This window comes from Eulemur rufifrons, chromosome 10, assembly GCF_041146395.1.
Source record: "Eulemur rufifrons isolate Redbay chromosome 10, OSU_ERuf_1, whole genome shotgun sequence".
Taxonomy (NCBI): Eukaryota; Metazoa; Chordata; class Mammalia; order Primates; family Lemuridae; genus Eulemur; species Eulemur rufifrons.
In genome coordinates this window covers 26,137,375-26,165,340 of record NC_090992.1, presented here as the reverse complement: position 1 = coordinate 26,165,340, position 27,966 = coordinate 26,137,375, and the positions used below count along the sequence as shown (strand labels likewise).

General features: G+C 41.9%; 1 protein-coding gene across 1 annotated transcript; it reads right to left on the bottom strand.

The window, feature by feature from the left end:
- Position 1: 1 nt before the first annotated feature.
- Positions 2 to 17,352, bottom strand: HAVCR2 (hepatitis A virus cellular receptor 2). The gene is made up of 9 exons (XM_069484001.1): positions 17,295 to 17,352; positions 15,579 to 15,917; positions 14,330 to 14,419; positions 9,648 to 9,688; positions 8,043 to 8,169; positions 4,269 to 4,305; positions 1,390 to 1,533; positions 521 to 686; positions 2 to 178 (listed from the first exon to the last, which is right to left on the bottom strand). The coding sequence occupies exons 1-9, from the start codon at positions 17,350 to 17,352 to the stop codon at positions 2 to 4; spliced, it is 1,179 nt and encodes a 392-aa protein (XP_069340102.1).
- Positions 17,353 to 27,966: the final 10,614 nt, after the last annotated feature.

Sequence of the window (27,966 nt, the reverse complement as noted above, 5' to 3'; positions counted from 1 at the left end):
TTCACACGACAAGACTGCCAAAGTGACTTCTAGAAACAAACAGGCTGCCTGTAGCCCTGGCGATCAACGTCTTCTGCATGCAGCACGGTAGCAGCTTAGTCATCGCCTGGGGAGCAGCAGTTTTCAGGCAGCAATAGGCCCGTGTTGTTGATTCATTCTTTACATGCAAAGGAGGGCTCTGCAGAAAAAGAGAAACATACAAAAGAGTAACAGAGTCCCAAGGTCCTGAGCTGGGAGATGATGTTGAGAAACAAAGGCCACTTTGGCCTGGGTAAGAGCAGATATGGGAGCTTCAGGGAATTTACGAATTCTCCAAAGTGCAGTTACAAAGTCACGTTCTGACTGAGCTCTCCAATGGAAAAGTCTTTCCAGAAAACCATCTCTCTGCTGATTTAAGTTTTTCACTCCAAAGATATTTAGTAAATTTTTATTATGTGTCAGAGTCATGCGAGGCTCTGGGGAGACAACAATAAGCAAGACAGACGTCGCCTCCACCACTTTGGAATATAAGTTTAGGGACCGCTGTGTTTCCATTGAAGATCTGATGCTGACAAGACAGCTGGCTGGAGACCTCTGCCTTCTTTCCACCAGGAAGCAGAATCTGTGTCCCAGTCACTGCTTCTCCTTCTGTGAAAAATACAGCTCCAGTTCGCTCCCCGAATGGAGAAGTTGGTCGGAGGTATTTCCTTTTGAGTGCACAACAAGCAAAACTTGGTAACACACACCAAGCAAATGCACTTCCTTTTTCCCCAGGCCAGTCTTTCTAACGGAGGCAAAGGAGAGCTGTGCAGAGCTGTGCGTACTGTTAGAGAGACAATGCTCAGGGAAGCCTAAACCTCGACAACCGGAGGGAATCCTCAAGATTATGCGGTCCTGATCCAGTTGTTTCTTAACCTTTTAATAATCACAGATCTCCTTGAAAATCAGTGGCCCCCTTTAGACTTTCTGCACCAAAAAAGACATGCACCTGTCTCGGCACACAATTTTCCCTTGGTCTTCAGGAGCTTCATGGACACATCGTGTGCCTGGATTTCCCGGAGCTCCAGAGACCCCATGTCCAGAATTCCTAATGTATATAAAAGCCTGCTTGAGCTCTAACCACCCATGATTAACGGTCTCTGGGGTGGGTAGCCCTGTTGGCTTAAATACAGAGGTGATGACAAGCCTGTCTGAGTTCAGTGCAGGTCACAGTTCAATCCCCATGTGAGCTAAGTATCTTTAGAAATAGGAAGACTCTGTTTGGCCGTCGTGGACAGAACCTCTAAAACTGGCCAGCTTACACATCTCATAGTTTTCGAAAAAGATAATAATACCAAGCCCAAAAATGAAATGGTTGGATCCATGGTGTTGCAAGTGACAAACCCAGAGGGTGTCAGGATCGCCACTCACTGCTGAATAGAGCAGTAATACTCATTGGGATCCTCCATTTCGTATACATTCTCCTCGATGATGTAGATGTTTTCTTCCGAGCGCATCCCCGCTGCTACTGCATTTTCTAGTCCTGACGGCTGGAGGTTGGCAAAAGAGATGAGTCTGTGGAAATAAAATGTTGTGGTTGAGTTACGCATTTCCCAGGCAACACAGAATTGGATTAAGAGAATAGGCTTTGCTAAACAGACAGCAGCCAAATGCAGCGCATGATCCTTGGATCAGGTGCTCAATGGAAGGTAAAGCCGTAAAACTGCCATAAAAGAATATGGAGGAGTCCACTTGCTCAAGTCTTCTTGGGTGTGGCTCCAGTAAATAAGGGGGAAAAAAAAAAGAATATGGAAACAATTGAGTAAATTTGAATTAATCTTCATTTTCTTAGGTATAAGAATATTTTTATTATATATACTTGCTAGTTGAGCATCCCAGTTTCAAAAATCCAAAATCCAAGATGCCCCAATAAGTATCTCCTTTGAGTGTCATGTTGATGCTCAAACAATTTTGAATTTTGGAGGATTTCGGATTTTCAGATGAGGGATACTCAAACTTCACTGTTATTTCAATTCGTCTGTGGGCTTGAACAGTTTTTAAAAGACAAAGAAATGAATATGTTATGAATCCAATCAGACTTGAGTTTGAATTTTGTCACGCACCAGCCATGTGACTTTGTGTTTTGTGGAGTCTTTTTTCATTTAAGAAATACTTAGTGTGTCACACACGATTCTATGTACCTGGAGATACAGCAGTGAGCAAAACAAAAAAATTCCATATAAGTTGCATATTAATGAATTTTGTGTCTTGGTATCTTTACTTGTGAAAGGGATGGTGGGACCTGTACCACTGGGAGGAGTATTCAATCATCAATATTGACAAAGTGCCTAATATGCCTCAGGCACTGTGCTGGGGACACAGTAGGTAAGAGGCAGACAAGTTCTTTTTTTTTTTTTGAAACAGAGTCTCTCCGTGTTGCTGGGGCTAGACTGCCATAGCATCAGCCTAGCTCATAGCAACCTCAAACTCCTGGACTCAAGCGATCCTCCTGCCTCAGCCTCCTGGGTAGCTGAGACTACAGACATGAGACACTACATCTGGCTAATTTTTTTCCTACTTTTAGTAGAGACAGGGTCTCACTCTTGCTCAGGCTGGTCTTGAACTCCTGACCTCAAGCAATCCTCCCACCTTGGCCTCCCAGAGTGCTAGGATTATAGGCCTGAGCCACCACACCTAGCCTTAGGCAAGTTCTTAATTGTCTTAACTTTCCACGGAGTTTACAATGTATAAGTAAATTGATAATTTGTAAGAGATGAACATTAACCATATAATTTCACAAATAATGAATGAATACATGTACATGTTAACTATGACCATTATGATATATCTAAGTTTTGGCTCTAGTAAAGAATACTGGCATAGGTAATCTAAAAGCACTGATAATTAAATACTTTATTGGACCTTATGTGACTTTTTTAGTGCAGATTATTTTGTCTTCATCATACACTGTATTTTACTTAATTTAAAATTATTAGTAGTTTAGAGAGCATTCAATGGGCAGTCATTTTTTTCCTGAAAATATATTGCATTCTATTTATGTACCAAATGTCTCTAAAACTCCAAAATCTAGTAAAAGTTATATAAGCTCTGCCTATTTGGAATGGCTGTGTGTGTATAGTCAGGAACGGAAATTAAGACAGGGCTATCTAGTAGAACAGTGGTTCTCAGACCTGATTGCACACTAGAATCACCTGGAGAGCATTTATTTATTTGTTTATTTGTTTGTTTTATTATAATATCTCCATGATATTCAAACTGGAGACGTTTTAGAGCAATATGTGTACTTAGGCCTCACCCCCAGAGATTCTGATTCATTGCTCTGGGGTTGGCCCTACGTCAGGATGCTTAAGTGCTCAGGTGATTCTAATAGGAAATCAAAGTTGCAAATGCATGGGCTGGGCTATAGAAACCCTGAGACTAGATTCTGGGTTCCTTTTTTTAATTTTACTTCAACATTTTTTTCCTTTTTTTTAAATTTTACATTTTTATAGACACCAGGGCCCACTATGTTACCCAGGTTGATCTTAAAATCCTGGCCTCAAGTGATCCTCCCACCTCGACCTCCCAAAGTTCTGGGATTACAGGCGTGAGTCACTGCGCCCAGCGATTCTGGGTTTTTGTTCACTTCGGTGACCCCCAAAGTCCAGCCCAGATCCTGGATATAGTAGGCACTCAATCAGTTGAAGGGTTGAAGTTTCAGTTCATCAAAAAAAAATCCATTAATTTAGGGATAAATAAGCATTTCTTATTATTAGGGAGATAAGTTTTATACCTTTAGAATTAAGGAAGCTAGAGGTACCAGGAAGTACACACAGCAGCATGTTAAATTTTCACTTCATAATTAGGCCTAGGGCAAAAAGGAACTATAAGCCGGCCAAGGGGAGGTGGCTCACACCTGTAATCCTAGCACTCTGGGAGTCTGAGGTGGTAGGATCGCTCGAAGTCAAGAGTTCAAGACCAGCATGAGCAAGAGGGACACCCTGTCTCTACTAAAAATGGAAAAATTAGCTGGGCGTTGTGGCATGTACCTGTAGTCCCAGCTACTCAGGAGGCCGAGGGAAGAGGATTGCTTGAGCCCAGGAGTTTGAGGTTGCTGTGAGCTAGGCTGATGCCACAGCACTCTACTCAGGGCAATAGCAAAAACAAACAAACAAACAACAACAACAAAAAAGGAAGTATAAGCTTTGATCCCAAAGCCCCAGGGAAGGACTTTTCAGAGCAAAGATCAAAGCCATGTTAGAGACCTCCAAGATCCCCACCTTTCCCCTACCCCATTCCATTATTCTTACCTTGAATTCTGTAACTTTTCTTTTCTATGAGAATACCCTAGATAAAAGAAGAAACAGCAATAAAAATGCTTTTATAAAATAAACAAGATAAAAAATAAAATAGGCCCACCAGAGGCAAGAGTTGTTTAGGGAAATCCTGTCACCTTACACTGAATTAAATCAAACTCTCTGTGTGTTTCACAGTGTATTACATGGACTATGCTAGAAAGTAACAAAGACACATTTTTCTTATTTAATAAATATTATGGAGTATCTGCTATATGTCCAGCAGTTTGCTAAGCACTGGGAACATAAATGTGAATTGTGAGCCCTAACTTCATGAAGCTTGCATTCTAGTGGAGAACAAAACAAACAAACAAAAAGAACGAAAAGAAGAAAGAGAGAAAGAGAGAAAGAAAGAAAGACAGACAGCAAATATGAAAATAAAATAGTTTCAAATTGTGATGAATTATGAAGAAAACACAACACACTGAAACAGATAATAAAAAGGATGGTCAGGGAAGAACTCTCAGAGATGACCTTTAAGCTCATTCTGAAAGGAGAGAATGAGTCAGCCATTGAAGACCCAGAGGGAGCGCTCCAGGTAGAAAGAGCTCCTAGGAAAAATCTTGGCAAGTGTCTGAAAATAAAAACATGGCTAGATTAGGAAAGCGACCCAAGATAAGGTCTGAAAGGTAGACTAGGGCTAGTTCCTGTAAGACGTTTTCAGCCATAATCAGGAGTTTGGATTTTGTTCTAAGAACTGTAGGAAATCATTGAAAGACAGAGACATATGTCTTTCAATGAGTTGGGTCGTACTATCACTCTGGCTGTTATGTGGAAAATGGATTAGAAGGAGGAAGAAAGAAATGAGGAGATAAGTAGAGATGATAGTGCCTTGTAGTAAAGTGGTGGCCAAGAAAGTTACAGAATAATGAAGGATTTTAGATATATTTTGGAGAAAAGGGGCAGGAATTGAAGTTGGATTGCTTATTAGGAGTGAGGAAAGACAGGATTCAAGGATGACTTCTGCATTTCTGGTTTAAGCAACCAGATGGATGGTGGAGAAAACCAGGAAGGGTGAGGCTGAGTTCTGGGAAGGTGAAATGCAGAATCTAGAGCTCCACTTTGCACACATTAAATGTGTGAGACGTCAAAGTGGAGCCATGAACTGGACAGTTACACTAGCCGTACCAAAACTTTAAGAGTTGGAGAGAGAAATTAAAGATGACCTTTGAGTCCACAAGAATAGATGTTATTACCTAGAAGGTTTAGAGAGAGGAAGAGGGCCCAGCCCTGTGGAATCTCAACATCTAAAGATCAGGGAGAGGAAGAACTGAAAAGGAATGACCAATCAGGTAGGAGAATGGTGTTTTGGAAGCAAAGAGAAGGGAGCTTGCTAGAATGAGTGGAGGTCAACTTGGAAGAATACTGATTAAAGGTTGAGGACAAGGGTATCTATTAAATTTAGCGAAATGGAGGTCATTGGTGACCTTGACTGCAACCATTTCCATGGCTCTTCAGGATAGAAGCTGGATGATGGTGGGAGGAAGAACACAGAGGGGTGAGAAGCATGGCTGTGAAGGAGAGTGGAGAAATGGGAGTAGCCAAAGAGGAATGCATGGACTAGAACATACATGCTAATGAAACTAGCAGCATAAGCAGAAAAGAAGGGGCAGATGACTCAGAAGAAAGGGATAAAAAGAGGGATGAAGTCTTGGCAAAGGCAAAGAGATGGAACAGTTGATATAGCATCAGTTAAGAGAGGAGCAGAGGCGTTTTGAGTGGCAGTGAGGTGGTCATCTCAGAGAGGGCACTAGAAACATGTAGGATTTTGGGACATTATTGAGGGCCAGTCTGTGTCTATGAGGTTATGACTTAAAAATCTGTCACCTCGAGTGTAAGATTTTCTCCAGCAACTTCCAGGGAAAAGATTGCAAACTGATCAGAACTTCTCATCTGTTCTTCTTCTAAGTAGCCACGTTTTTCAGAGTAACATACCTTATAGGTGTGTGTTCAAAGCATCAGATTTCTCCCATGCCCCATTAACCCTTTACACAAACTAGAATGGTCCCTAATATATAGGCCTTGGCAGAACTCAAGAAAGTAGTGAGTGTTATCATTGCTTCTTAACTGCTCTGAGGCTTCATATTCATGTGATCAACTCACAAATTCTACTACCTCTGGGCAAACCCACGTAACTATGAGTGGAGTGGTTTCTTTCTCTGGAAACCATTTAACAATAATGGCAGAAAACATGGTGGTGGAGAGTACAACAGCCCAAATTTCAACTCCTTTATCTATCAATTAACTGTGTGAATTTGGGCAAGTTACTTAACCTTTCAGCCTGCTGGTTTTCCACTGGAATCACATTAGTATTAACACCCATCTCATACAGTAGTTACGTGGATTTAATGCACGTAAAGCACTTGGCAGCTTCAGGCCACAATTGGGATAACCAACTCATCCCTATTTTCCTTAGACATTTCTGGTTTTAGCACTGCAAGCCCCAGATCTTAGGAACCCCCTTCAGTCCTGGGCCAATCTGGATAGCTGGTCACCTCACACCTAGTCCCCGGTTGTGAATTAGTAAGAAAGGCTGCTATAATGTTTTGCACTCTGGAGTGTAAGGCCTGGGCCTCTGCCCTCAAAGAAAAGAAAATACATCCAATTATAAAAATGTGTGAGGCTTCTGGGGTGATGGAAATATTTGAATTTTTCCCCTTTTTCAAAACGAGAGTTGGATCTTGATTGTGGTGCTGGCTCCCACTGTAATTATCCATCAAAATTCATCACATTGAACACCCTTTAAATATGCAGGTTATCGTACATAAATTATACTTTATAACATTTTTTAAAAATAAAGATAAGTAACTTAGAAGAAAACTATGTGTGCTGAGTGTCATGATGGAGGAGAACCTTCTGTAACCTGGTCATGACCCAGTGGTAAAGGGTCTGCTACCCCTCTCTAAAGAGCTATGTCTGAGAAACAAATGACAGAAAAATGAACAGAAGGAAATGGCTTTTTGTGGCTGCATTTTCTAATAAACCTACACGTATTACAAATCAAAAAGATTAGTTTTCTTAACTAAAGATAAGAGAACAGATACTGGAATCAGCTTGCCTATATTTGGATTCCATTCACTAATTCTGTTTTGTTTTGTTTTGTTTTTTAAGTCCAATTCACATAGGGGACCACTTACTGATTCTGAAGCCCTGGTATATAATAAATATTTAATCAGTGGTAGTTATTATTGCCATTGCTATAATTAATTTGATTTTCTGATAACTGAGAGTCACACTAAAAAATCCTCCTGTTTCTAAAATTTGAGTTCATGTTTTCCTTTTAAAAACAGTAATTATAGTTTTAAAACAAAGAAGTCAAGGAAGTTAAATCTTCCATTTATTCAATATACATTACTCCTGCAAGAGCAGGAGTCCTGTATGCAAATTATTGTTTATGAGCACACACAGCTACTTAAAAGGCAGTCCTTGACCTTGGCTTACTCTGAGCTTTCCTTTCCTTTACTGTAAAATGGGAAAGATAATACTACCTATCTTACAAGATGATGATGATAAAATGTATGGAAAACATTTAGCACAGTACCTGCCTTACGCAGGGTAAGCACAGAATAAAAGTTAGCTATGATTGTTAGGATCTGGAAAGGCAAAAGGGCATTTAGTCTAAGGACCTTTAGGTATAATTCTAAACTTACATTTCTATCTAGGTTTGTATTGGTTCCTATGTTAACAGTTCCTTATCTGAGGGAGAGAAGCAACGGTCAAATGACTTACATTTGAAAAGTAAAGCACCAAAGATAAGAGCGAGAGCCAGCCCAGCGGAGATCCCTGCTCCAATGTAGACAGCTATTCTGGTAGATGCTCCAGGGTCTTGTAATTCATTAGCCAATGTGGATATTTGCTGTGGAAACACAAACGGAATTTAAGCAGCCAAGGGCCAAATCGTTGTGTACTTACTCTCGTGATTTGCAAATCAGACCATCCCTTTTACAACATCGCAGGATAACAGGGTCCTTGAAACCACCCTTGATCTATATCCCCTTCTAGACAAGCCTCAAACCACATCCAAGAAAGGGATTAGCTTAATCTTTGGAGTTAGCAAGAAAACAAATGTGTCCTTCTGTACTGTGGAGTAGAAAAGGAGCTCTTAGTAAATGGATCCCTACCCCCAAAAACAAAAATGAGCTTTAGAGTGGAGTCCTATTGGTTCAACATCCCCTGGTACTCCCCAGGCAATTTTAGAGTGGTCTACATTTGGTGGTTTATGTCCACAAAAAGACAGTGATTCAAGAGCCAGGACTTTGCAGCCAGACAGTTCTGGGATCAAATCCCAGCCCTGTCCCTAAGAGCTAAGTGACCTTGAGAGTTATTGGGAAAATTAAGCGACAAAAAATATAAAACGAGTAGCACAAGGCCTGGTATATAATAAATATTTAATCAGTAGTAGCTATTATTGCTATTGCTATAATTAATTTGATTTTCTGATAACTGAGACTCACACTAAAAAATCCTCCTGTTTTTAAAATTGTAGTCCATGTCTTCCTTTTAAAAACAGTAATCGTAGTTTTAAAACAAAGAAGTCAAGAAAGTTAAATCTTCCATTTATTCAATACACATTACTCCTGCCAGAGCAGGAGTCCTGTATGCAAATTATTGTTCACGAGGCACGAGGAGCACACACAGGTACTTAAAAGGCCTTGACCTCAGAGAGGGGAGGGACAGACACAAGATGCTGAGCATCCACTGTGAATATACAAGCAGGAGACTGAATGAAATAGTGTGGGCCCCTGGAGATGTCCTCGAAGAATTTTTAAGTCCCTGCTGCAAGTGTGCTTTCTAATTGTTTTCCTTTTACTCAGAGAAGGTTGGGGGGAGGGGCATTAAAATTGTGGTTAATTAAAATATTGCTTTATTTATCATCAAATACATAAACTCTTGGCTCTGACTATTCCTGGTCAGTGTCTTATCATATATAAATTTAAAAAATTTAAATAAGCCAATAATCTTTCCCATCAGGATTGCAATGGAAGCAGGAAGAAACATATTCTTGGGAGATAAAGGGTCTTTGAAACCTCCCCAGGACGCACGGCTGTGCGATTGGAGCAGACGGATGGGATGAAATGCTGAGGTTTCATCTTGTTGGTGTTCAAGCACTTACTATGCGCCGGGCACTTTACACTCAGAGCCCCCTTCCTTCCTTACAACAGGCCTATGCGGTCAGAACTGTCATCATCAACATGCCACAGCCAAGGATCTGAAGCTAAGGGAGGTTCAGGCCTTTTCCCCAAGGAAAGGACGGGCAGGAAGGAGAAATCTAAAGCCATACTTCTTTTTCTCTGAGTCGAGTGTGATGTTAGCTCACCAAAAACAGTTACTTACTGTTTGATTTTTATCTTGGAGGATCCCCAGTGTCTGTGTTTCTGCTAAAAAAGACAGAAAGAAAGAAAGAGGTAAAATAGCCAATAGAATAAATAGTTAAGAATGTTTTCTTTTATCTAAGTTTAAAAAAAAATTATGCTTAAAGATGCTTATAATACTACTTGAAACTAATTCTACTCTATACGCTTCGCAATCATTAATTGGGAGACCAACAAAATTTACTGAATATTTTGAAATCAACTTTAGGATAACCATATTTTTTTCATCTAGATAATGAACCCTACTGTTTTATGAAATGGAGACTTCTTCCAGAAAGACCTATGTTAAATATATAGGTTTGTTGTTTGTTTTTTGTCCACAGGACCCTAACGGGTTCTACAAAAGTCCAACAACATTGTTAACACTCAGGCATTTTTACATTTTTCTTTTTTTTTTTTTTTTTTTTTGAGACAGGGTCTTACACTGTCGCCCCAAATAGAGTGCAGTGGCCTCATTATAGCTCACTCAACCTCAAACTCCTGGGCTCAAGCTATCCTCCTACCTCAGCCTCCCAAGTAGCTGGGACTACAGGTGCATGCCACAACGACCTGCTAATTTTTCCACTTCTAATAGAGGCGAGATCTCGCTCTTGCTAGGCTGGTCTTGAACTCCTGACCTCAAGCGATCCTCCTGCCTCGGCCTCCCAGAGTGCTAGGATTACAGGTGTAAGCCACCTTGCCCGGCCTCAGTCGTTATATTCTAACGAGATTTTGAAAGATAACAAAAAATAGTTTTTTTAAAAATTTCACATTTATGCCTTAGAACTTCGGTCCTCAACCCCCGGTACCGGTCTCGAGCAGTGGCTTACGCCTGTAAAACCACTACCTAAAGTAGGCACTGTTATCCCCATTGCACAGATGAAACAACTGAGAATTAGGGAAGTGAAGTGACTTACCCAAGGTCACACAGCTTAGCAAATGACAGAAAGGGACTTCCAATTTAGGTCCACATGGCTTTAAAAGCACTGTTAACTATACTGCCTTCAACAGCCTTCATCTCAGGATTGTCACTACTGTGAAGAGGGTCACGTTGCTCAGCTGTCAGCTCACCATCTTTCCTCTCTGTTAATTTATTCATTCATCTGCTTATCTACTCAGTGAATATGTGCTACACCCCTACTCGACGCCAGGCACAGGGGACAGAGCAGAGAACGAGACGGGCACAGGCCCTGACCACAGGGACACAGCATTCTGAGAATAAAGAGGTCGTCAGCTTTGGGAAAACGAAGCACGCTTACTCATTTTCGGGCTGAGTCAGAAGTTTTGAAACTCCTTAAATGTCACTATCACCTTCTGGAAACCTTAAAGCCTAAACCCTTGTAAAGGGTTTGACTCAACGCTGGTTTAACAGACGACAGTTTAAATATTATAAAAACGTAGCCTCAGCCCAAAATGATTTAAGAAAAAATGAAGAAAGAGATTATGGTCCATGTACCTGTGCTCTTATTGCCTGAAAGGAATTTGAAGCATAAAAACCACATTGGTGGAACTGCTAAGTAAACATGATTTTTTTTTTATTTCAGCTTATTATGGGGGTACAAAAGTTTAGGTTATGTATATTGCCCATGCCCCCCCACCCCCTCAGTCAGAGCTTCAAGCGTGTCCATTCCCCAGACAGTGCTCATCGCACTCTTTAGTAAACATGAATCCTAACTGCACACAAGATTTTCAAATCCAGTTTCTGTTTCCCTGTGATTGCTTTTCTTGATCTAAATGGTAAGACTGACAGACTTCCTTTTTTTTTTCCTCCTAACTTCATTTTGCTGTGAAAATTATCTGTAAAATTGAGCACTGTTGTGTTATCACAGCTTTTTCCCCACACTGATTTGGCCATCACCCAAGACAGGTGACACAGTGGAGGAACAGCGGCATTTATCCCGGAGAACCCGAGATTTGGCTGGGTGGGGGCAGCGGCGAGGGGGGAGGGGATGGGCTTAAAACTCATAAATGTAGTAGTTACCATCCATTCACCACTTGTAAGTATTATGTGCCAGACATGGTGTTTAGTGCTATACACAGACAGTCTCATTTAGTCCTCACCACAGTAGGTGGGTACTATTATTTTTCCTGTTTTTTAGGTAAAGAAACTGGGTCTCAGAGAGCTACTGTACCCAAGATCACACAGCTATTAGTTGGGCAAGCTGGGATTTAAACCAGGTCTACTCCAGAGCTGAGGACTCTCCCATGACGCCGTCAGCCCGTCCTCCTTCAGGTCAGAGAGAGCTTGCATTTGTTCTGTGTTCAAAGTGGGTTTAGGAGACGCCACATCCTTGGACCTCTTACTTTTAAAGGCTCCCGTCCATTTTATATCAAATATATTAAATGCACACACACAACTCACATTAAACAAAAGGTATATATAACATAATTACATAAGAGTTGACTTGTCAGTGGCTCATGGACATAATGTTACATATTAATATTATAGACAAGCCATTAAATAGTCATTAATTTTAATTTTTCATTTTATTTCCCTGTTTTGGAGCCATTGCCCTATTTTTGTTCGTTTAAATATTTTTCTCAGTCAGGTTCTTGAAAAGCTCAGAGATTCGAGGTATTGTGTCTGTATTCCCTGATGCAAAATCTGGCCCCATTTTTGTTGCCCTAGAGGGAAGGAACACACAAATAAAAGGGAAGGAGACACCTGCCCTTGGGGTAGATGAGCATCAGGAAATGCACCACCTCCTCCCACCTCCTGAGGGAGTGGACGCCCCACGCCGGGAACGTCCACTTGGTGGTGATGCAAAGAGCGTGGAAGCACAGGAAGGGAAAGGGAGACTAAATGACCCCTCAAGTCCCTTCTGGGTCTGCGGTTGTAGGATTCTTTAAAATATAACAATGGCATACAATTAATATCCGGTATGACTTGATTAGCCCACAAAATGGGTGATCATCTGTTCCCACCGTATTTAATTTCCTCACTAACTAATTGCATAAGAGATGTTGGCTACCAATCACTAAAAGACAACCAAAGATTGAACCCTGGCAGAACTAACGTGAATAACTATACTACTAACTATCATTTGAGTGCTTTCTCTGGGCCAGATACTGTGCTGAGCATTTTATCTACATTAGCATGTTTCATCTTTACAACAACCTCATGATGTAGGCACTGGAATTATCCCCATTGTAGAGATGATAAAACTGAGCTTGAGAGAGTTTGAGTGACTTTACTGAGTTCACAGTAAGAAGAGCTGAAATGAGAACTCATTCTCCTTGTCACTGAAGTACTTAACCACAATCTCATTCCTTTTTTTTTTTTTTTTTTTTTAATAATAGAGACAGGATCTCCCTCTTGCTCAGGCTGGTTCCAAACTCCTGAGCTCAAGTGATCCTCCCACCTTGGCCTCCCAGAGTGCTAGGATTATAGGCATGAGCCACCATGCCCGGCCAACACAATCTCATTCTGCCTCCTGATTTTACTGACAATATTTTTTTTTTTTTTTTTTTTTTTTGAGACACAGTCTCACTCTGTTGCCCTGGCTAGAGTGACGTGGTGTCAGCCTAGCTCACAGCAACCCCAAATGCCTGGACTCAAGCTGTCCTCCTGCCTCAGCCTCCCGAATAGCTGGGACTACAGGCATGCGCCACCATGCCCAGCTAATTTTTTCTATATATATATTTTTAGCTGCCCATATAATTTCTTTCTATTTTTTTAGTAGAGACGGGGGTCTCGCTTTTGCTCAGGCTGGTCTTGAACTCCTGAGCTCAAACGATCCGCCCGCCTCGGCCTCCCAGAGTGCTAGGATTATAGTATATACTATGATCAGACATTGGGCTAAGCATTTTAGACATATTTTCTTATTTAAATCTCCCAAGGTGTGATTTATAAGATTTATGACATTATGAGGTGGGGGTTACCTATTATTAACCTCATTTTACAGGAAAAAAAAGAGGTCCAGAGACTTTAGGAGAGACCAGCACTCTGACAGGAAATGACTTAAAATTATCCTCCTTGATCAGTGTGACCTGAATTCTGCTCCTTCTGCCCCATGTTCTTTTCTGGAACAGCCTGGAAAAGTCCTGGCTACATACACGAAGAATTTAGTTACTCCCCCTGAGGTTGGAACCCAGGAAAGCTAATGGGCTTCATTCCAGTTACCAGCCATCCTAGAAATCACTCAATCCAAACCTCCTAGTCCCCAAACACAGACTGGGACCGATTCATGACGAACTGTTACCAGTCTGTGAGTAAATCAGAAAATAAGGACAATGTAATCAGTTTTTCATTAGATTAAATTTACTTAATATTTAACTAAAAGACTAAAGTTTTTTATTCAAATTTTTTCAGAAGTTAAAATTTAAGTAAAATAACGACTAAGACTGTCTTTTAATGCAATGGTGGCAATAGCAGAAGTTTTTTTCTTTATTTGGCAAAATATGTAGATCACCAAAACTCTTTCTTTGGAGGTAGGGAATTCTACTGAGTCACAAAAATCCCAAAATCTCTAAACCTGCTCCTTGGACAGAAGAGGAGGCTGAGATCCAGAGACATGAAGGACCTTGGCCCAGGTCACCTGGCCAGTTTGTGGTTAATCCAGAATCCTGACCCAGGGAAACTGTCTCTCCTCTTCTTCCATATTCAAAATCCTCTGAACTCAGAAACTGGGTGAAGGCTTCCTCCTACACTTCACGTGTAATTACCTGAGTCATATCCCCCGCTGGTGGTGGGCATCCTTGGAAAGGCCACAGTCACGTGTCTCTGCAGAGTCGGAGAAGGGATGACCTTGGCCACTGTCAGAAACCAACATAAGGATGAGACTTCTCTGAGAGCAGAGAGCTTGTTTCAGGGAATCAAAGAGGCAGGAGAAAACACGGGAGAAAACACGTGAAAGACAGCAGATGAAGCGAAATACATCCTCAGCTTCCAAACCTGCCTGGACATCTTTGTTGAGAGTGTATGACACACTTCAAATGTTTGACAGAGGTGAGAGGCCGTCATCATTGTCACATTCTAATTGTTAATAATAGAACTAACAGCCACACAAATGGCCATACTATAGGCTGAGTATCCCTTATCCAAAAATCTTGGGCTCAGAAGGGTTTTGGATTTCAGATGTTTTTGGATTTTGGAATATTTGCATTATACCTATACTCCAGTGAGCATAATGCTCCAATGACATTTCCTTCAAGTGTCATGTCGGTGTTCAAAAAGTTTCAGATTTTGGAACATTTTGGGTTTTGGATTTGGGATGCCCAAATTGTGAATGCTTTGCATAAAATATTATCTTATAAAATCCTTTCTGCTACTACTTCAGTGGACTAAAAAGAAAACCCTTCCAGTGGCCCACATGATAAGTATTATTATCATATTTTACAGAGGAGGACAACACAGAGTTTAAATAACTTGCCCGAGATTATATAGCTAGTAAGAGGTAGAGTTGGATTTGAACTTGACCCCATCTGGCCACAAAGTATGTGCTCTATAAATCTTAAAACATGCAAGCCCATTTACCTCCAAGCATCTATGCAATATCCGGCGGTTCACAATCCTGGCTGCACCTGGAGTACAATCACCTGGGGTAGACTTTGTAAAAGGCTAATGTTTAGTTAGGTTTTTACCTCCAGAGATACTGATTTCTCTGGTTTGTGGGTGGAGCCCAGGCGTCTGTAGTTGTTAAAAACTCTCCAGGTGATTCTAATGAGCAGTCAGGGTCTCCAACCACTGACCCAGGCCTTTCTTCCCATTCTATAGAACGAGCATGAGTTTTAAAATAGATGGAGGGTATTAAACACCACTGGGCATCACTGATGGGGCCAGTTAAACCTTAGGTCTTGGGGTCCCACTTCCAGGACTGTAATTAGGGAGATCAGAGGTGAAAACAATCAGTAACTTTAACATGATCCTCAGATGAATCTCATGCAGAAAGAAGGCATGCAGAGGTCCACTCACCTGGTTTGATGACCAACTTCCGGTCAAATTTTTTGTCATTCATTAGGCCTGGGACCTCGATCCGGCAGCAATAGGTCCCACTGTCTGCTAGAGTCACATTCTCTATGGTCAGGGACACGTCTCCTTTGTGGAAATTCCCCCTTAGCCAGTATCTGCTGGATGCCCGATAGGTCACGTTCGTTTCATCAATGCTGAGCACTTTGGTGCCACATCCAAACACAGGACAGGCTTCCTTTCCCCAGCATACAGGTATGAGGTGCCCTGGGCTGGTGGGAGTGTAGGAGCAGGGCAGATAGGCATTCCGACCCACCTCCACTATGTATTCATCTTCCAAAGACCCTGAACAGAGAGGGAAGGAAGTCCAAGACCCAGGCAATGAGTGAGGGTAGTCCATCTCAGGAAAACTGCAAGCAATGCCTTATAGAATAAAGAAGAAACCACTAAAAAATAAAATGATAAAATACAAATTAAAAAAAAAAGGAAACCACTGTTGCTGTCCTGTTTGGCTAATGATTCACTATGACAATGCTTCTCAGACCTGAGAGGCATTAAAATCACTGAGAAGCCGTTTTAAAACAGATGGCTGGCCAGGTGCAGTGGCTCACACTTGTAATCCCAGTACTTTCAAAGGATGAGGCAGGAGGACCACTTGAGCTCAGGAGTTTGAGACCAGCCGGGCAATGTAGTGAGATCCCAGTCTCTACAAAAAAATTAGAAGAAATAACCAAGTGTAGTGGCACATGCCTGTAGTCCCAGCTACTCAGGAGGCTGAGGCAGGAAGATCGCTTAAGCCCAGGAGTTGGAGGCTGCAGTGGGCTACAATTGTTCAATTGCTAGAGTTCCTGACTCAGCTGGTCTGGGGTAGAGCCTGAGAACTTACATATTTTTTTCCTCCAAAATTCATGTATTGAAAGAGAACTTGTATTACTAACAAGTTTCCAGGTGGTAATGACACAGCTAGTCCTGGAACCTCACTTTCGGAATCACTGCCCTAGCAGAGAATTGTGGACCAGCTCTGTGAACATGAGAATTCAGGGATGATGGAAATAGACAATCAGAAAATGGGTTATTGTCAGCCAGGAAAGCAGCCTAACCATCTGGGCTAGTTGTCTTCATCAACAAAGGGTGGCTATCCTAACATAAATGTCTTTTTTTTTTAAGCACCAGGTATACAGTGAATAAAAACTCTTGGCCAAATAAGAAGCTTGTATATTTGAAACTACTCACAGGTTGTTTTGAGGTTTAAAGTTAATTCCTTAAAAAAAAGCAAAACCCTACACATATATACATATACTTGTATATATAATATGAAACAATCAAACAGTATAAAGGGTATATGAAAAATATGACTTCCTCTCCCAACTCTACCATTTCCCAGCTCCTTCTCCTAGAGCCTATACATTAAGAAGTTTTAACATATTCCTTCTCCCTTACAATGCACACACACAAATAGAAGCCTAATATATACATTATTCTGCACCTTGCTTTTTTCAATAACGTTGTAACTTGGAGACGTTCTATACCAGTATGTTTAGTTAGCCTCACTGTTTGCATCATGGATACATCACATTTATTTACCCACTCCCCCACTGTTGGACATTTAGGTTGCTTTCAAACTTTTGCTATTGCAAACAACATTACGACAACCACCCTCATATCTCTCTCGTGCACTCTGCACACCATTATTCAATTGGAAATGTTCATGCCCAGACTTACTTGTAGGTAGAAGCAGTAGCAGCAGCAGGACACAGTTGAAGGAGAGATGTGAAAACATGGGTTCTGCGGAAGAAAAGTCAAAGGACAGCTCTGTTAGGCGCAGTTTTAACTCTCCGATTGAACTGGGTACTTCCTCCAACCGCTTACTCCACGATGATCACATAAGCCAGTAGCCGCCCTCGCTGAACCCCGGCCCAGCACATGGGGGTGTCTGACTACCAGTGATTCCTATATTAGCACTGCCGGGTCTACAGTCACGTTAAAGGAAACGCCAGCTCTCTGTCATGCCGCACTACATGCATCCCATAAGCGTTCTGATGTTTATCCTGTTATACCATCAAAGAGGAAGCAATACTTCAGAGGAAGAAAAGTATTAGTCATGGCAAGTAGAGACAGCCCTCTAACACCTTAGATGAAATAGGTCTGAAACGGACCGTGTGCGAGCCCAGCTGGCTAATAGGGAACACAAAGCACAAACATAACATTTGTTCATTCATTCATTCATTCAAGTCAGTCCATCGGGCAGGTCTGTGACTAATGTTTATGAAGCCCCTACTTTGTGCCCAGCACTGGACCAGGAGCTGGAGGACACAATGATGAATGACATGTTTCTTATCCTCACATTTATGAGCCATTTCCACTCCAGTCATGAGCCCAATGCTCATCCTTCCTCTAACACAGGTTAGTCTGTGTCATATAACCTTGCTGGGCCTCAGTTTCCTTGTTTATAAAATTTATTAAATGAGGAAATTGCCTTAGATGATATATGCACAGCTCCTTGCTCTAATATCTGACTTTGAACTTCAAACTTTCAAACTCTGCAATTTAGGAAAGACATGTTCCTTCCTACAATCTTCTTTTTCTCTACTTTGAGTGGCGTTGATATTTTCTCTACTTTGAGGGGCCCTCAATATTCTGTTTCATCTCATGCACACAAGGTGTCCTCTCTCCTCCCTTTTTTCCCACGCAAGAGGTTTTGGGCGTGAATCGTCAGAAAGTGCTGAGTTCCGGCCACAACGTCCATCATTGAGTAAGTATCTCAGACCCAGATAGTCTCAGCTCTGGGAGAGTGACTTTTATCTGGATACCTTAAAAGCCAAAGCTTTTTTGCAAAAGGGAAATGATCTCAGACTGAGCGGTTTCTGAAAACCCAGTGGCCTTCCTCTCTGTCTTGCTTTTCTGAGTTGTCACTCACCTCTATGGCACTAAATGCATGTAATATAAATGTCCAGCTTTCTCAGTGTGTGTGCACCTCCGTAGCATCACAGAGTGGCAGTTACTCGAGAGATCATAATCAATTTCCTCATTTTACAGACGGAGAATCTGAGACTCCAGAAGATTGATTTGCCCAAAGACACATGATTGGTGATTTAGAATGAGAACACAAGTCCCCTAAGTGCTAGATTTTTCCTACTATCAACTAGGTTTCATTAATTTATTATTTGTCTTTAGTATGTCTGCCAACATAACTAACAACGACCAGCAAATGCCCATATTCAAGTGTAAGGTAGAGTAGATTAAACATGGGATCAGGGATCATTGTCACCAGCAGCATGACTTTGGTTTGGGCAAGGCTCTTAAAAGCACTGACCTTCAAATTCTTTTTTTTTTTTTCCTGAGACAGGATCTGGCTTCATTGCCTGGGCTAGAGTGCAGTGGCGTCATCATCTTCTTTTAGCAAATGGATATTCTGTACTCTTCGTCACTCTGTTTTTTTTTTGTTTTTTTTTGTTTTTTTTAATATAGTCCTTATGATTTATTGCACTCTATATTTTGATTTGATATTCAGGCTCATATAAATTCACTCCAGTGTTCGTCACTCTGTTTTAAAAAAAATTTTTTTAACAGACATTCTGCTATGTGATCACAATACCCTTATCACACATAGCAAAATTAATCATGATGCCTCAGCAGCACCTGACACTTCAGTCCATAGTCAAAGTTCCCTGATTATCTCAAAACCATCCTTTTTCAATCGGTTTGTTTAAATCCAGACCCAAACAAGTTACCCACATTGCATTTGGTTATGTCTCTGAAGTCTCTTTTAATCTAAGACAGTCTTTCCTCTTTTCCTCCTGCCATCGACTCGTTATACAAACCAATGGAATGTCCCCCATCCTGGATTTGTCTGTTACCTTGTGGAGTCATTTACAGTGTTCCTCTTTTCGTTGTATTTCCTGCAAATGAAACCTAGCTCTACAGGTTCTGGTCAGCATCGGGTATGAAATGAAACCTAGCTCTGCAGGTTCTGGTCAGCATCGGGTATGAAATGAAACTGAGCTCTAAAGGTTTTGGTCAGAATCAGGTTTGACATTTTGGCAAAAGCACATCACAGCTGGTGCTCTGTGTTTCCTCTCGCATCACACTGTCTACTTGCTCCGTCCGCATTTAGAGATGCCAAGATTGATCAGCTTGCAACTTTCTTTTTCAACATATCACATTCTGAAAATATTTCCATTTCAGCTCATATAAAATATCCTCAATCTTTATTACAGCTACATAGATTCCACTGGATGAAAACATTGGATGAAAATAACAAAGTCTATTTATCAGTCACTTCAAATGGATACTTCCTGTCTCAGGTCCTCATTTGCAAAGATGATCACAAAAGACCCACCCAAAGACTAGGATTCTTTAATTATACTCAACGGGAGGGCTTTTGTTCTTTGTTTGTTTTTGAGACAGAGTCTCGCTGTCACCGAGGCTATAGTGCAGTGCCATCATCATAGCTCACTGCAACTTCAAACTCCTGGGCTCAAGCAATCCTCCTGCCTCAGTCTCCCAGGTAGGTGGGACTACGGGCATGCCAGCCGGGGTTTTTTTTTTTTTTTCGCAGATGGGATCTCACTCTTGCTCAGGCTGATCTCAAACTCCTGAACTTAAGCAATCCTTCTGCCTTGGCCTCCCAGAGTGCTAGGATTACAGGTGTCAGCCACCACGCCTGGCCAATGAGAATTTGCTTTTTATTTTTTTATTCTTATTGTTTTTAATAATAGAGATAGGGTCTCACTCTTGCTCAGGCTAGTCTCGAACTCCTGAGCTCAAGCGATCCTCCCACCTCAGCCTCTCAGAGGGGAGTTTGCTTTTTAAAAGGGAACTTTGCATGTGTTTTGGTAAAGGAGTCTTTTGTATTATAATTAATTAGTTTCTAAATTGTGTTTAGAAAGCTGTATCATGAATTTTCTTAAGGGCCAGTTGTTGAGTGTTAGCTAGCTCTAATATGTGGAGGTGTTAGGTTGATAGTGAAGGATTCCAGGTCTCCTAGGAACAAAAGTCCGGGTCTCCTCGGAACAAAAGTACGTGTTGTTGCCGCCATCTTGGTCCTGCCCAACCCTAACTCTCCATACCTGGGGGAAGAGGTAATTCCCTATGAATCTGCCAATCAGAACTTGGCGTGCCAGCTGCAAAAGAATGCAGAGGACTCTTTAGCCCATGGGCCAAGCCACATGGGTATCATAAAGTCCAGAAAGTGACCTAGAATCCACATGTGCCGTAGTTAAGGCTCAGGTCATGTGACTCCCAACTGTCTAATCAAAGTGGCTCCATGGTGACATCTGAACCACAAGGGAGGTCCCTACCCAGGCACTATAAAAATAAGACTCAGACCATAGCCAATCTCTCTCTCTGTGCCCTTCCTTTGGCTCTCCCTTTGCTGTGACAGTGGATCTGGTTGTCATCTGTGGCATATGTACCATCCTCTGTAAACCTACATCTTGCTCTTGCCCTGTAATCCTATCTTTCTCTCCTCAATAAACCTCATTTTCATGCTTGCCTGACTTTGGCGTGTCTGGTCATTCTTCAGCCATGAGCGCACCAAGAACCAACATTTCAGGCTGAAATCTAACAGAGGGCTGCTCTGCTAGAGATGAAGTTTGTGTTTTGTTTTTCCCCTTAGTTAGCAGGAAAAGTCACAGAAAAAGCTCAGATTCCTTTAAAGATAGCCTCCAAGCTCCAAATGGAAACATTAGAAATTTGCATAACTAGAATTACACTTTTATAGATAACTAAGGGGTCGCTTGACAAAATTCGTAAAGTGGAAATTAGAGAATTTTATCCAGGTCAAGAGATAAGAAAACATGGGCAATATAGATGGGATTACCAGGGAAGGCTCACTCCAACTAGAATCTTCCCTACACAATTGGGAATTACACTAGAGTGGATATTGTGGAGTAACTGACCACGAAAGGTGGGGACCCTATATGTACTTGATTTGAATCAATTATCCACTCTTATTTAAATTACAACATCTCAGTTAGGTCACGTGGACCCTTAGTCCCCATATTTTGCAAAGGGAGACATTGAAGTTGAATATTAAGGGTAAGTGGTTAAGTAATTTTGAGCTAGATTTTCTGACTTCCAGATTGCGGCTAGCTATGTGACCTCCCTTTAAGAGCATTTGTTACCTTGTATGTTTGTACAGTACTTGAAAAACCTTTTTTTATTGTATAAGTCATATTCACTGTAGAAAATTTTGAAAAATAAGAATGAAAAATAAATAAATGAAACAAAGGCCATAATCCCAGTACCATGAAATAACCACTTTCAACATACGGGTCTTCTTGCAGCTGTTTCTCTATAGACCTCTGTACACATACAAACATGTAACTCCTCATTAATATCAGCACACCCCATGGGTACATTACCAGGAAAAAAGAAATACTGACTCCTGGACAACTGGGAACATCATGAACACAGATCGAAGAGCAGGTATGGAACATTTCTTTGCACTCCCCATTAAATCACCTATTAGTTCGTAGACTCTACCTCAGAGGGAAGCACTGTTATCTTTGTGGTCTCGGTCCTCTCACATCTGTCAAGGTACTTTGGACACTTTCGTCGTCCCCTGTCCCCCATCCCAACATGGAGGGGGCTACTTCAGACCACTGAGATCCTGGTACACCTGGAGGGAACTCCAGGTCTTTCAGGGTCTTCAGAATGACACATTTACAAACACAAATAAACTTCCCTTGCCATGGACCACCTCTCATAGCATGATTTTGGTGTGTGTTCCTACACTGATTTTTATGTGATCATAAGCCAACAAACTGTTTGCATCAAAGACCCCATACTTTATTTATGCTGCAAATGACAGAAAACAACTCAAACTGGCTTAAACTATGAAGTGAATTTGTTGACTGACATTATTGAAAAATCCAGGTTCAGGGAAGACTTGATTCAGTGGCCTCCAGTGAGGTCACCAAGAACCTAGTTTCTAGCTGTGGTCAACGTTCGGCTGTCTCCAGCGCTGGCTCCTTTCTCAGATTCCACGCAGTGTCCCTCTCCTGCACATGCCGATCACACACCCACACACCGGGGACATCTCTTGGTTGCTTTCACACAGGTCCAGGCATTCACACTCCCTCAGAGGCCCAACTCGGGTCAGAGTCATTCCTGAACAATCCCTGTGCCCAAAAGGTCAAAAAGCATTAATTGGCTTAGGCCTGGGTCACCTCCCCAAACCTCATGTTCTGAAAGTGAGAGAAAAGTGATTCTCCCAAGTAAAAACTACAGTGCATTTCAGAAGAAACAGGCGCTGGGCAGTAAAAACAAACGTCCACTAGAAACTCCTCACCCCAAAAGGGATGAGGCAGGGAGATGGGGAAAAAAACCTGCTTCTCCAAGAATGTATGGTTCTTTTTCTTACCAATAAAAAAAATGGCATTTTACTAATGCAGTGCTTTTTAATTTACAAGGACATGCTCTTCACAACCCCAGGAGATGATAAAAAGCTCTTGTGTTTATAGAGTTTTTATATTTAGTAACTATGGATGGATGCCAGAGAGATTAGCTTGAGGTCACACTCGAGTGCAAGAGCCAGCTTAGAGCCCTCCCCAGTGCTCTGTGCCCCACAGGACAGAAATCAGCGGCCGGTGAGGACAAGTCAGCATTCTGAGGTATTGCAACAATTACCCAGCAAGTAACTTATAAGGGAAGTTAATGCTTCTGCCTGAGTAACCAAACATCTTCACAGTAGAGGGAATGGAAAGAGAGGGATGTGGAAATAATACACCCTTAATAGCTCAGCTAGGCTCCCAGTAACTAAACTGAAAAGAGGTCGGGCATGTAATCCTAGCACTCTGGGAGGCGCAGGTGGGAGGATCATTTGAGGCCAGGAGTTCAAGACCAGCCTGATCAAGAGCAAGACTCTGTCTCTACCAAAAATAGAAAAAATTAGCTGTGTGTGGTAGTGCATGCCTGGAGTCTCAGCTCCTTGGGAGGCTGAGGCAGGAGGATTGCTTGAGCCCAGGAGTTTGAGGTTGCAGTGAGCCATGGTGACACCACTGCACTCCAGCCTGGGTGAAAGAGTGAGACCCTTTCTAAAAGAAAGAAAGAGAAATAGATAGAGAGAGAGAGAAAGAAAGAAAAAGAGAGAAGGGAAGGAAGGAAGGAAGGGAAGGGAGGGAGGAAGGAAGAAAGGAAGGAGGGAGGGAGGGAGGGAGGAAATGAAGGAAGGAAAGGAAAGAAGGAAAGAAGGAAGGAAGGAAGGAAAGAAAAGAAGGAGATAAGGAAGGAAAGAAAAGAAGGATAGAAGGAAAGAAGGAAGGAAGGGAAAGAAAGAATGAAAGAAAGAAAGAAAGAAAAAAAGAAAGAGAGAGAAAGAAAAGAAAGAAAGGAAAGGAAAGAAAAGAAAGAAAGAAAGAAAGAAGAAAGAAACTGAAAAGAATCAAAGGGGTTCCACCATCAAAAAAAATCTCCTGGGCTGTGAGTCACTGTGGGAAAGCCCACCCGCAGTGTCATCTTGAAAGTTCAGGTCCCACTACTTACCACAGAGGCCTCGCTGGTGGGGGAGCAGCATGGGTGGTCTCTCATTCTGACCACGTTCTCCAGGGAGGCACCACTTATTACTTTCTGTTTCCTGGTTATTTACTAGTCTTTTACTCCAGGTTCAGATAGTTAAGCTCATCATATTCTTCAGTTCACAGACATACTCATCATCAGTCCTGATGAGGTCCCTTTCTTGTTTTATTTCATTTGACTATTTTCCCCCTTTGTCTCTGACCCAATTCTCATTTTTTCTTGTCATAGACATCCATGTTAGAAGAGAATGTCAAGCAGTTTTCCAAAGCTTCCCGTCCCGCTGACAGTGAGAACTCTTCCAATGTTCCACGTCATTGTCAACATCAGTACTTTTTAACTTTTTCCAAAATGATGGGTATGTGATGATGTCACAATGTGGCTTTAAGGTTAAACTGTCGTTTAATGGAAAATATAACAGAAGACAGAATGTTGCATAAACATAAATTTATAATTCATGACTATTTATAAAGCAAACACTCAAGTAACCAGGACTCCAACAAAAAATAAAACATTACCAGTCTCCCAAAGCTCCTTTGGTCCCCCACTCCAAGACCATAGGTTTCTTTCTGATCACAAAACCTTCCCTCCCTCCTATGGGTAATCATCATCTGCACCTTTGCAATACTAATTTCTTTGTCTTTTTATAGTTTTATTACCTACCTAGGCATCCCAAAATTATAGGTATAGTTTTTCTTGGTTTTGAACATTATATGAATGAAATCATATTGTCTGTGGTCTTTTGTGTTTTGTTTCACTCAACAGTGTATTTATTAAACCCGTTTATAGTGTTATGTGTCCATATAGGTTGTTTATCTTTATTACTTAATAGTTTTCCTGGGAATGGCTGTACCTTAAATTCTTTGTTCATTCTATAATACTTCAGATGGACATTTCATTTTTTGTTTCGGTTATCATAAACAATGCCATTCCGGATGTTCTCATAGATGAATCTTGGTACACATGTAAAGAAGCTTCTCTGGAGTATATTTCTAAGAGTAGAATTTCTGGGTCAGAAGGCATAAACATGTTGAACCTTATTGGATATGCCTAATTCGTTTCCAAGACTCCCACCAGCAGCATATAACAATGTCTCTTTTTCCACATCCTCATCAACAGTTGGTATTGCCAGAGTTGGCTTTTTTTTTTTTTTTTTTTTTTTTTTTGAGACAGAGTCTCACTTTGTTGCCCAGGCTAGAGTGAGTGCTGTGGCGTCAGCTTAGCTCACAGCAACCTCAAACTCCTGGGCTTAAGCGATCCTACTGCCTCAGCCTCCCAAGTAGCTGGGACTACAGGCATGCGCCACTATGCTCGGCTAATTTTTTCTGTATAGATTTTTAGTTGTCCATATAATGTCTTTCTATTTTTAGTAAAGACGGGGTCTCGCTCTTGCTCAGGCTGGTCTCCAACTCCTGACCTCGAGCGATCCACCCGCCTCGGCCTCCCAGAGTGCTAGGATTACAGGCGTGAGCCACCGCGCCCGGCCCAGAGTTGGCTTTTTTGATTTTTTTAATTTTGGGTTTGTTTTTGTTTTTTGCCAAACTAGTAAGGATGTAACAGCATCTCACTATGGCTTTAATTTGCATTTTCCTAGTTATTAATAAGTTAAGCACTTTTTTTTTTGAGACAGTCTCACTCCGTTACCTGGGTTGGAGTGCTCCAGCGTCAGCCAAGCTCACAGCAACCTCAAACTCCTGCCTCAGCCTCCCACATAGCTGGAACTACAGGCATGCACCACCGCGCCTGGCTATTTTTTTCTATTTTTAGTAGAGATGGGGTCTCAATCTTGCCCAGGCTAGTCTTGAACTCCTGACCTCAAGCAATCCTCCTACCTCGGCCTCCCAGAGTGCTAGGATTACAGGCATGAGCCACCGTGTCTGGCCAAGCACCTTTTATTTTAGTTATGAACCATTGTATTTTTCTTTTCTTAGACAAATGCTTGTTCGAGTCTTTTGCCCATTTTTCCATTCGGTTTCTATATTTTTCTTATTGATTTATAATAAATAATTTATGTATTCTGGATACTAGTTCTCTGCTGGTTTAAGCTGTTGCAAATATTTTCTCCCACATTGGGGCTTTTCACTTTATTTATGGCATGTTTTCTTAAACACAATTTCTTAATTTTAATGGAGTGAAATTGACCAATCTTTCCTTTTGTGAGAAGTAAATTTTGTATTTTATTTAAGAAGTTCCTCGCTTATCCAGAAATTATGAAAATATCTGCCTATATTCACTTTAAAATCTTTCTAGCTTTGTCTTTTATGCTTTGGTCTTTAATCCTCCTGGAATTGATTTTTGCATGTTTTCCCACTACTTTGTAATGTCATTCTATTACATTTTAAAAATCGTGCAGAGCAAGATGGCTAACTAGAGACACTGGCACTCATCTCCTATGCAAGAAAGGACCAAAGCAATGAATAAACAGGTCAGATATGACTGGAGTGCTGAAGGGAGAGTGGCTGCAGTGCAGTGCAGAAGTGGAGAGGCACCTGTGGTGACTGGAAGCCAGGAGGACAGTATGGAGGCACTCAGCCTCTGTAGCCCCATCTCTGCTGCCCAGATTGGATCAGGCTGGAGACAAGAGGAACTATCCCTTGCAGGGAAGAGGTAAGTAGCAGAAACCCACCAGCCCCCATTACAACAACAAATACCTACAGTCCTTACTAGAGGAGGACCCCATAGTCTCCAAAAGCCCTAAGCCTAATTTGGAGAGCTACCAAGAATTCATGCAGCTGTACTCTTCAGATCAGGAGCACAAGGTATGACCACCCCCTCAACCCCGGTGAGCCAACTTGCTGCAGCATGGTGCCATCTTGAGACCAGAGCTACATCTGAAATGTACCCTCCTCCACTGCACTTCTCCAGCACCAGGGCCCCATCTTCATTCCACCAAGCCCACACAAGCGGCTGAATGCCACACCCCAACTGCATGGAGAATGGGCCCATGATCAGCTGTGACTCTGGTCCTGCACAGCAGGGAAACCAACCCCTACCACTCACACTTCCAGCCAGAGGAACAATCTTGCAGTTCTGTCCAGGGCAAAGAGGTCCCTGCACAGCTGATATACCCTACGCCAGCTGGGTAGCTACACGCTTGTGCGCAAGGCCTGAAAACCAGCCCTGTGATGTCTACCCCCAACCCCTGGACATTCCCCTGACCTGCCCAAAGGCCCCACACTAGCAATCAGGATTTGAGAAATAGCCCAAGAGTGTTCTTGGCTGGCAAGCCCCATGCCAACTGTGTAGCTGTGTGCACCCATACTGGGCCTAAGAAAGCCCCATGGTCCACCCCCATCAGACATGCACCCAGGCCACCTGAGAAGCCATGGAGCCTCTTTGAAAGCCTAAGAAACAGCCCCATGGGAGACATGCCCCTTTGCCCACTTCCTGAAGCTAAAAAAGAGCCACGCCCCCAGGCTAGCTAAGATAGTGCACCAATACCCCCAACCACAGTAAAAGCCCCACAGCCCCAATTCCAAAGAGCCAGACCTTAAGTTGGCCAACCCACTATGTATTCACATGTGCCCCTGACCTGAGAAACAACCCAGCTAGCTCACCTCCAGCAAAGTCACCCCACTACTGCCACAAACTATCTCAGCCTATGCCACTGAGATACTCGCAAATGTCATTATTGTGTATTACAGCTGAAAAAACTGCATGGAGAGTGAGCTACTGTGTCCACCTACAACCAAAGAGAATGCACTCCATTGAACCAACAGCCCAAGACCCATTTATACAAATAAGTCTTTGCCTATGAAACATACTCCATAAAATTGGAAGAGGCAACTATTTCACCAGGAGAATACAGATAGATGATTCAACAAAATCAGGAAAATAGTTTATAATTTGAATGAGAAATTCAGCAAAGAGATAGACA

Coding starts and splice junctions, on each gene's coding strand:
- HAVCR2 (XM_069484001.1), bottom strand. CDS start 17,352: ATGTTTTCACATCTCTCCTTCAACTGTGTCCTGCTGCTGCTACTGCTT. Junction 4,306..8,042: donor TGGTGCTTTACTTTTCAAAT/GTAAGTCATTTG, acceptor TCTTTTATCTAG/GGTATTCTCATAGAAAAGAA. Junction 687..1,389: donor TATTACTGCTCTATTCAGCA/GTGAGTGGCGAT, acceptor TGCACTCAAAAG/GAAATACCTCCGACCAACTT.